The 10,590-nt window shown below is 34.2% G+C and overlaps 1 protein-coding gene and 1 long non-coding RNA gene across 2 annotated transcripts; one reads left to right on the top strand and one right to left on the bottom strand.

The window, feature by feature from the left end:
* Window positions 1-235: 235 nt before the first annotated feature.
* On the bottom strand, window positions 236-10,248 carry LOC121222525 (dolichyl-diphosphooligosaccharide--protein glycosyltransferase subunit 1B). Its single transcript, XM_041103511.1, has 10 exons — window positions 9,998-10,248; window positions 9,147-9,191; window positions 8,210-8,844; window positions 8,038-8,100; window positions 5,529-5,628; window positions 4,807-4,986; window positions 4,608-4,676; window positions 4,263-4,352; window positions 3,338-3,541; window positions 236-807 (listed from the first exon to the last, which is right to left on the bottom strand). The coding sequence occupies exons 1-9, from the start codon at window positions 10,112-10,114 to the stop codon at window positions 3,419-3,421; spliced, it is 1,422 nt and encodes a 473-aa protein (XP_040959445.1). The 5' UTR covers window positions 10,115-10,248; the 3' UTR covers window positions 236-807; window positions 3,338-3,418.
* Window positions 431-2,228, top strand: LOC121222526 (uncharacterized). Its single transcript, XR_005919842.1, has 5 exons — window positions 431-680; window positions 763-853; window positions 1,456-1,528; window positions 1,675-1,831; window positions 1,948-2,228. It is a non-coding gene; the product is annotated as an uncharacterized lncRNA (long non-coding RNA).
* Window positions 10,249-10,590: the final 342 nt, after the last annotated feature.

The raw sequence follows: 10,590 nt of genomic DNA, 5'->3' as shown, positions 1-10,590 counted from the left end.
TATATCAGTTAGAAAAAGACCTTCCGTTATCCATTTAATAGATGATGGCCAAAACAGAAATGAATCCAAACATTAGTGCTTAAATTGAAAATTTTTAAAGTTAGGTGACCAAAATAGAAACACAGGCATAATTGGATGACCATTTGTGTAGTTTACCCTTCATATTAATTAGCTAAAATAACTTCATTTGATGATTATATTTCTGTTTATATGTAATTATAAAAAATAAAATTAATTAAGAGAAAAAAATCAAAATTAGTTTAAAATTTCAAAATCCAATAGACCGAAACATATCAAAATTTTGACTAAACCAAAACTGACTATTTGATGGTAAGTACTAGTACGGTACCGATAACCATGTATTTTAAGGCTGCGTTCTTCATTGCTTAAGAGACGGACTTTTCCTTGAAAAAGTGCTTTTCTTTGAAAAGCAATGAAGAACGGCCTTCATTTGGTAGCAAATTTTCAGAAGCTGAGAAGTGCTTTTGGGCAGATGGAGAAGTGAAAATTTTTAGCTTTTCAGCCAAAAAGTGCTTTTGGCTGGTTCATTTACTTTTTTAGCCACACACGAACGCCCTTCTTTGCTCTCTGCTCTTTGCTGGTTCTTTGCCCTCATCGTTGCCCTCTGCTGGTTCTTTGTTCTGCCCTTTGCTGGTTCTTTATTCCTCTACCCTCTGCTGGTGAGTTTATTTTTTTCTTCTCTTCTTTTCTTCTTCTGTATATTTTTGTTTGTCTGGGATTGATTTTCGTAATTGATTGAAGGTTGAATAGGAGATAACCTTAGGTTGTCAATGCTTCCTTCATCTCCTACATCGAGCGAAAAGAGTAAGAGACAACAATGGTTACTTTCCGGGTAAGTTTTCAACGCTTCGGTTTTATCTAATCTACCCCAGCCGCCCTCTCAATTTCCCTACCTTTTTTACTTCGATTTTCTACGATTTCTCCTCTTTTTAAAAAAATTTTATGCTGAAATTTATCTGAGCATTATTTCTTTGAGAAAATATGGAATGATCTGTAGGTGCCTAAATTTCTGTACAATGGACGTTGACTGTATTATGTTGTGAACATTGAACTAAATGAACTTGTTACCTCTTGACCATAATTTATTTGTCTACATCAGTAAGGTACTGCTATTTTATTCAGGGTTCATTTAAATGTATCTGTATTCATTATATTATGGACTGAAATGGATGCAGTACCTTGAAATTTTGTGGCATTAGCATTGATCTTTGCATCTTAAGTTTTGCTACTGGATTCTGCTATATTTTGACAATGAACTTGGCATGTCTGTTGAATTTAGATTGCTACTGGATTCTGCTATATTTTGACAATGAACTTGGCATGTCTTTTGGATGCAACTTTTACTGGAGTATTTTGCTCTATATACATATTTCCTTTTGGATGCAACTTTTTCCTTTGTATTGAAGAAGTGATCAAGTAGGTTGCCAAATGTAGGAGAAGGGGATATTGTTTTCCAAGTGCTTAACTGGGACAAAGAGATTGGAAAGCATGGCTTGAACTTTGAAAGGTGATATCATGTGTAACTCAGACCATATTTATGTTTGAGTTCCTTGTTTTAGAAAATGGATATAGCTGTTGCTTGCTGTTGACGATTCTTAACCCAAAGTATTAATGCTTGCTCAGATTCTTAACCCAATGTTTATTTCATGAAAGGTTCCCATCTTAAAGTTGCTTCCTGTTTGCTTCTACCTGCTATTCAGCTGGTTGTGGGAATTAGCCATCCCTCGTGGATTTCTTTGACATTTTTCATTGGAAGCTGTGTTGGGCTAGTGGATTGGTCTTTGACTAGCAATTTTCTAGGACTATTCAGGTGATTGCTTCTTGACTCTTTGTACATTGTTCTATTTCATTTTCTTTGTCAATGAATTTGATTTTATCATTGGTTAATGTTTTTAGTAGCTTATGTTCTGTTTCTTTTTTGTCAAGGTTGTGGAAGGCTCTCCAGTTTTATGCAGGCTTCAGCATTTTCATGCTTTATGTGTATCAACTCCCTATAGAGTTCTCAAGTATGTTACAGTGGATAACTGATTTTGTTGGTCTATTCAAAATATGTTCAACATCTGAGTGGACTGAAATTTGCTCTTCTGTTTCTCTTATACTTTTTTACATCATGGTATGTACTAGTGTTATTACTATAGGTCTGATTCTGTTTAAAGATTTTAGCTGAACCTTTAAATGAAATGCAATACACGCTAAACTGTTCAATTAAAACTATGTTTGCTTTTATAATTCTAAGTATTTTGTTTTATATTCTCAAACATTTAATCTAAGGGGTGATGAAATAGTTAGTTCGATCCATTGTTAATTGAACTATAATTAACTAAACCGTTAGTTGAATTGAGCTTTTTTCTGTTAAAATAATTAACCGAATCGAACCAACTTCAATTAATTTTGTCGGCTTTCTATTGAATTGTTGTTTATATAACTTTTTTTTTCTTTTGGTCCAAAGTTCATACCATTTTGAAACAGTTATTGGCAAACATTACACTAAAATAGTAGTGTGCATTAAATCGGAACAAAAATATGACAAACAATGTGCATTGTCATATATTAGAACAAAAACATTATAACATTACAATACAATGACAGTTGGAACGAAATTGATAGGTGTTTAATTAATTAAAAATAAAAATAATTTTTATAATAATACAACCGTGTCAATATCTAATTACAAATATTTAATTTTTATATTTAAATATTTAAATATTTAAATATAGTTTATATATTCTAATTAAATTTTATAAATAATTAATATTAATTACTTAGAAATATTTAAAATTAATATTATATATTAAAATATTAACAATAAGTTATAATAAATTATTTTTTTATATTTTTGCTAAAATATCATAATATTAACTAATCTGAACATTATTTAAATACATATTTGTTACTTTATTATCTCATGTCTAAAATAGACATTTTATTCTTCAAAAGCACTTTTTGACAGCAATGCTAAACACTCAAATTTCTCAAAAACACTTCTGAAAAGCACTTCTGAAAAGCACTTCTCAAAAGCACTTCTCAAAAGCAATGAAGAACTGGCCCTAAGTGGTCGATCCATACATCATTGTTTGGTTTTGCGATTAGACTATGACAAGCTTATTGTAATTATTCATCTCATCATTCTTCCTATGGAAAGGGATAGTTTTTGCTAACAAAAATGACAAAATATAATGAAATAATTATTCCATTGTAAATTACGATATTTAAAAAAAAAAAAAACTACTAATTTCATCGGAAAAATTTTCGGAACTATAGCATGCAAAATAGTTGCCAAGAATTTCCTATTTACGGAGTTGGGGTATGCTCTAACCTGGTAAAGCGGCATTACTGCAGGCTTAAGAGAGACGATTCAGAACTATCTGCTAACTTACTGTTGTGATTACCGCAAAGCTCACTTACGTACGGAAAGATCGATGTGTATGTAAGCAACACAAGCCACGAAAAGCATGAAGAATGCGGATGCCAACATCAGAGACTCGGCAAGCATGAAGATTGGCTTGAAGGAGTAGTAGACCTGCCAAAGAGGGGGTAAATGAAAAGACACGAGATTGAAGAACATTGCTCGTTCCACTAAACACAATAACATACGACACAACTGATAAATCGTCTTAATCTGGGTTTGTCTACAGAAGGAAGCACAATATAGTGGCTAAAATCACTAGGCTTGTTCACCAGGTTGGACCAAATTATTAACCCCAAACAGTCCAAGAGCATGAATCATTTCCTAGTACATAAGCTTATAGTTTCATGAAGACAAACATATAGCGTCTTCGTAGAATTACCTAGAAAGCATAAGCAAAGAAAAGATTTTGGCCGGAACAATTGTATCAGGTAACCAACAAAGGACAAGCAACGCAAATGATTGTTCTCATCAAAGCCGATCTCTAGAATCTTCAACTTTAGGGTTTGACTCTATATCTTAGATAAATTGGTATATTGTCTAAAATGTGAAACAAGCAAAAAAAATCTATAAATGAAAATGCCAAGTTGCACGGTTAATTGTATGCCTCTTGTTATTCATATGCTGCAATAGTTGGCTTAACTAAGAAGAGTATAACAGCCTCCACAAAAATAGTTTCATATGTATTTCAATCATCATGATTCGAAAGTGTCACTTAGTATGGTGTTCTATCCACCAATGCACAATACCCCAAGGAGATGAAATATTATGGACAATGATAAAATTGACACCATTGCAAAATCACATAAAGCTAGTAGAAAAGGTGATAAATTACCTGGAAATGAGAGTTATGCATGGGAACAAAATTTTTCTTTTCCAAGACGACCACAGTCCTTCCAACAACATCAAGAGAAGAATATTTAGCCTGCATGATTAAATTGGAGTGCATCTCGGTCAACACGGAATACAAGTCTCCTGCAACTATATGCATAAGTGCAAAGCCTTCATATTGCTAGACAACGTTTCTTAACGTAGTACTCAAAGCTGCTCACAAATTTTGTCAAAAGAAAACATTGACGTCATTGTCATTGTAGGCACAAAAATTTATACGCAGCACAAACTTCCTTTGCAAGTGTACCAAATTATGAGAGACAGAAAGTGTTATATTCGGAATAACTACCTCAAGATGATGCTCCACAGGGAAGGGAACCACGGGGGAAGGGTCTGTTGACCCCTCGGGTAGCACAACCTGAAAAGTAACATATTAGTTCTGGTATGATAAGATATATGTTTAACATTATGGACAGAAGGACTAAAGCAACAACTATAAACAAGTACATTTAAACAAGAAGAATCCAAGATCATTCTACTAAACCCACTTTTATGGTTAACTTGTCAACCACCATCCCAATAAGGGGGCATCCAAAGGTAAAGTTAAGGTAACGCTTGTCATCAGATGACTCGAAAAGAAAATCTTGTAATGGTAGCCCATAACCAATAACAAAAGTTGCTTTCCAACCTCCAAATAAAGGATAACGTGGCTCAATTTGCAGCTCCGACTGTAAAAGCATAAATTTAGTCAAAATACACAGACAAAAGCAGTAGTGATGCTGATGAAGCATATGAAAAATGCATAAATAAAACCTTTCATATTATGCCGACCTTTGCCTCGACAGGAATGATGGCAAAGGCCGCTTTAAGATGTAAATGCATGATCATAAAACTGGAAACTACATTAGCAACAGAATAATCAAAACACCTTGCATTTAAAACACAAAGTGCAATGGACCTTCTCCCATTCTAAATGTATGCTGTATTCTATGAAAAACAAATGTGGGAATGAATCAAAACCCATCTTTCCAAAACAAATGTTCCCAATTTATTTCAAGAAGAAACTGAAACGCCATCAAGGAGGATAAAAATGCAAGGGATTTAGCCATCTAATTGGTCAGAACATCCAACGAACATGAGTACAACGTATAAATTTCTAGGAATAACTTGTACATGAATTCAAAGTTTTCTAGGAGAGTAATTTGAATGTTCAAAACAACTTTTTGCCGCAAGGGACAAGAGAAAATAGAAGAAAAACATATCTGAATACCTTCAAAGAATCTGTACGCAGATGTGAGGATGAGATGTTTCCTATTTCACCCCGGTAGTAGACAGAATGAACCCTAGGTGGTAATCTTGCCAGAAGGTATCTTGTTAGGATCGTCCCGAATAAGCAACGAACAAGTAAAAATAGTAGAAGAAATTGAGAAGATGAACACACAAATTTAACGTGGAAAAACCCCTCAAAAGAGGATAAAAAACCACGGGCAAAGATAATTTTACTATAATGGCAAAAAAATGAAGAGTACAAAAGATGGAGATAAAAACTAAACCCCGAAAACCCGAAAAACAAAGAACCCTCAAACGTAAACACAAAATTCTCTGAATGTGTTATGAGTTCTAATCTAATGGGTGTCTCTTTTTTTCTAAGATTGTAAAGGAGCCTATTTATAGGCTAAATTAGTAAGTCAAATAAACTATACTAATAAATGCTAAATATATTATACTAATAAATACTAAATCTTCTAGAAAGAAAATATATTTTTGTTTAACTTGACTTGCAAGCAATCTCTTAGAATTTGGGTCACACAATTCTAACAATCTCCACCTTGACACAAATTCTTTCAATGCCATCTTTGCCAAAACCCGCCACGGGCCTATCTTGAACTATGCAGGGAATTAACTGAGTCGAATCTATGCTTAGAAGCTGGAAGACTTCTAGCCTTCGACTTGTGCACTGCCAAATCAAAACTAACCCGGGTCTGATTTTCACGAATACAGTGCCCTAACTTTTCAAAACCTGCATCCAAAAGAGAACCTCTCTTCAACGAAACGGTCATACCTTTTTCCCTCCTATGACCAAGTTGCCTCCGCTTCAAATGAGTTGACTTTGACTCCGTAACGGACGAGGGACGTCCGATTTCACCGGTCACTGTAGAACCTTCCAGAATATAAAGACTGCCGGTTCTTTTACCTTTTAACAAAACGAGAGCTCCACGAGACACTTTAATGTCGCTCGACTCGATGTTGATTCTGCATCCTTTCAAGTCTAAAATACTCAAGGAGATGAGATTCTTTCGTAAATCAGGTACATACCTGACATCTGAGAGTGTCCTAATCGTCCCATCGTGTATCCTAATTTTAACAGTACCAATACCGATTATTTTACTAGATGAATCGTTTCCCATGTGCACAACTCCACCTTCAACTGAACTGTATGTGGAGAACCATTCTCTATTGGGACACATGTGGAAAGAACATCCTGAATCTAGGATCCACTCAGACGTAAGCTTGGAGTTAGCGCTCGTTGACACTAACAAGAAATCATCACCGCCTTCATCGACCAAATTAGCACCAGCTACATCTTCCTCGTTACTCTCAGCAGCTCTTTTATTTCGCAGTTTATAACAATCTGCTTTGACGTGACCTAACTTTTTGCAATAGCGACACCTTTTGTCTCGTTTCTTTGATGCTACCAAAACGGAAGCTTGTCTATCTGCTTTGCTATTCAAATCAAACTCATTGTCGAGTTTGTCTCTACTCAACAAATGACCCTTCACATCTTCGAACGAGAGTTTGTCTCTGCCATAAATCAGGGTCTTCCTGAAAGACTTGTATGAAGAGGGTAAAGAGCACAATAATAGCATAGCTTGATCTTCATCGTCAATATGAACCTCAACGTTCTTTAAATCATTTAAAAGAGTAATGAATTGACTGATGTGATCTTTAAGAAGCTCACCTTCGTTCATGCGAAACGTAAATAGACGTTGTTTCAACACTAAACGGTTAGCCAGAGACTTAGTCGCATAAAGAGTTTCTAACCTTTTCCACAAGGCGAATGAGGTCTTCTCCATCAATACCTCCTGCAATACTGTATTCGCGAGGCACAACTGGATTGCAGACAAGGCCTTTTCATCAAGCTCTTCCCATTCTGTTTGATTTAGATTCTCAGGCTTTTTCCCTGTAACAACCTTTTTCAAGCCATTTTGAACTAGAATTGCCATCATCCGAACTTGCCACAGATTGAAATTTGTCTCACCATCGAACTTCTCAATTTCAAACCTTGTTGCTGCCATCTCTGACCGGGCTGATCTATGAAAGTTAAACTAGCTCTGATACCACTTGTTAGGATCGTCCTGAATAAGTAACGAACAAGTAAAAATAGTAGAAGAAATTGAGAAGATGAACACACAAATTTAACGTGGAAAAACCCCTCAAAAGAGGATAAAAAATCACGGGCAAAGATAATTTTACTATAATGGCAAAAGAATGAAGAGTACAAAAGATGGAGATAAAAACTAAACCTCGAAAACCCGAAAAACAAAGAACCCTCAAACGTAAACACCAAATTCTCTGAATGTATTATGAGTTCTAATCTAATGGGTGTCTCTTTTTTTCTAAGATTGTAAAGGAGCCTATTTATAGGCTAAATTAGTAAGTCAAATAAACTAAACTAATAAATGCTAAATATATTATACTAATAAATACTATATCTTCTAGAAAGAAAATATATTTTTGTTTAACTTGACTTGCAAGCAATCTCTTAGAATTTGGGTCACACAATTCTAACATATCTAAATGAAGATGCACCATTAGAAGATTGCCTTGATTGGTAATCAACCCTGCAAACAGTACACAGCAGAAAGTGAATGATCAAATCAACCTTAAAGAAGGTGCTTTTGTTCTTGATGAACTTTTAAGCTGAACCATAGGAGGTAGTAGCTACCCTACCTTGAAAAAACACCTTTGTGCCGGGCACCTGCATGAATTAACTTGTAATGCTCTGTGACCTGAATGTTGCCCCAATGTGATATTTCGATTTCCTGAACAAGCTCCTCAACGACAGCAAATGGGCTATTATTCTCAAAGTGTACATGAATTGGAGAAATAGAGTATGGAGGACGGTCCTCATATGGCCCATACTTTATTTCAGTGCCGACACGGTTTGTAGGTTCCATCCTTATGAATGATTCGACCTTGGTACTTGGTGTCTTAATAAAAGTTGTTTGTTGCTTAATATGATACGGCGACAATATTAATGCAGTATCATGATAAAATACTAACTGAGATTCTGATTGGGCTATCTCTGCTGGAAAAGGCTCTAGGAAGTGCGTGAACACGTACAACACTTCCAGCGTTGTGCTTTCTCCTGAATTTAATGGATTAGCCAAATAAATAGTAAAATATTTAGTGTCAATAGGTGGTGCATCAGGCAGTTCAGTTGGTTTTACTTCAAGACGAAGTGAAGTAGTCTTCTTCCGCTTTCCTTTAATTGCTGATGCATCAACCATTGCTAGATGGTCAACTTCAGTGGGGGTCAAAGCAAGAACAACTTCTGAAGCAGGTCTAGTACCAGCATTCTCGACCTAAAAGAGACTCATATGTTAACATAAACAATATTACATGCAAATATTAGAAATCTAGAGATTCAGTAATTCAGTTCTCCATGTCATCATGCAAATATTTGAATGTTATGTTTGGGAAGATGAAATTGAGACCCCACGTTTATAAACCTCATCCTCTATGTGTTAATATTCTTTTTCTTTCAATCTTTTTTTTTTCTTTGAGGAGATATTCTTTCAATCATTTAAACAATAATTCATATATGCCAATAAATATAAAGTCATTAGGAAATCAATAAATTAGCAGCATTAAAGAAAGAAATTACCTTCAAAGTCAAGTGAACATTAATAATGTGGGAGCTCAAGTCAATCTGCATCAACCAAAAACAATATCTTAAATAATCAAACAACTAAGAAGCAAAAACAACTGACAAAATCCACGTAAATCAGGTAAAAGGAAAACTAAATTAAACAAAATATTAAAATCAAGCATCAATTTTACATTATTTTTAGAATTGGATCAATTAAACCATAAATTCATATATATTCTCACCCAAAATCATTTCCTTATCCCCCCCCCCCACACAGACAAAAAGAATCTAGAATCGTAAATCATAATTTCAACAATTTCAAATAAAAAATAAAGATTAAAATAAAAGAAGGGGCTGTAATCAAGCGTTAATGTTACTTTTTTTTTTTGGCAATAGGAGCATTTACAGTACAAATTCTTATAGTCTCATTCAAAATCAATTCCTTAAGCAAAAAAAAAAAGTTCATAAATTCGAAAATTTCGAATAAAAACTTAGGATTAGAAAAGAAAGAAAGAGTTGTAATCAAGCATTAGTGTCACAATATTATTACAATTGGATCAATTAAAATCCAATTTCATATATACTCTGACTCAAAATCTTTTCGTTATCAAAAAAGTAAAATTATATAATCTTAAATCATAGTTTCGACAATTCGAATAAAAATTTAATATTGAAAAAGAAAGAACTGTAATCAAGCATTAATCTTACATTTCCTCCTTTTTTTTTCAATTGGAGAAATTTAAATATAATTCACATATACTCTAACTCAAAATCATTTCCTTCTAAAGCGGATAACATAATTTCGACAATGCCGAACAATTTAAGATAAAAAAAAAAGCAGAAGAAGAAAAAGATATGGTGGTTACTCTACGCTCGGCGTTGGAGATCACAAATTGACGTGGAGGAGAAGATCCGGCGACGAAGAATAAAAGAGCGAAGAAAGTGAGAGCTAAGTTTACTCTAGCTCTGATCCGAGCCTCCATTGCTGTTGACGAGAAACTTGTAATACCGTCCTCGGCTTTAGGCCAAGATCGAAGGAGGACTTCAATACAAAGACTCAAGAGTGAGAGACAGAGACAGAGACAGAGGTATTGTTCGTTGAGTCAGCTTTATGGGCTTCTTTTCATGGTTTGGGATAACCTTTTTCTTTTCTTCTTGTTATTAGTAGGTAAAAAAACTCTCCAGTCCCTCTTAATATCAAAATTGAGTAAATTAGTCCTTCTAAATTTTGTCAATTTCAAATGTGAGCAACTAAGAACAATTAATCACAATGTTAATATCTTCCGCCAATTGCACATAATTTTGATTGATATAATAACAAATTAACTTTCAATTTTTACATATTTGTCATTTTGGCCTTAATTCTAAAAAAAAAACTCAACAAATCTTGCCTCAACATTTACACATTTACAAAATGTTGTGGGATAAATTTGTTAAAATAAGACCACTTTGACTGAAT

The sequence above is a fragment of the Gossypium hirsutum genome, chromosome D10 (assembly GCF_007990345.1).
Source record: "Gossypium hirsutum isolate 1008001.06 chromosome D10, Gossypium_hirsutum_v2.1, whole genome shotgun sequence".
Taxonomy (NCBI): Eukaryota; Viridiplantae; Streptophyta; class Magnoliopsida; order Malvales; family Malvaceae; genus Gossypium; species Gossypium hirsutum.
This window is presented reverse-complemented; position numbering and strand designations above follow the sequence as displayed.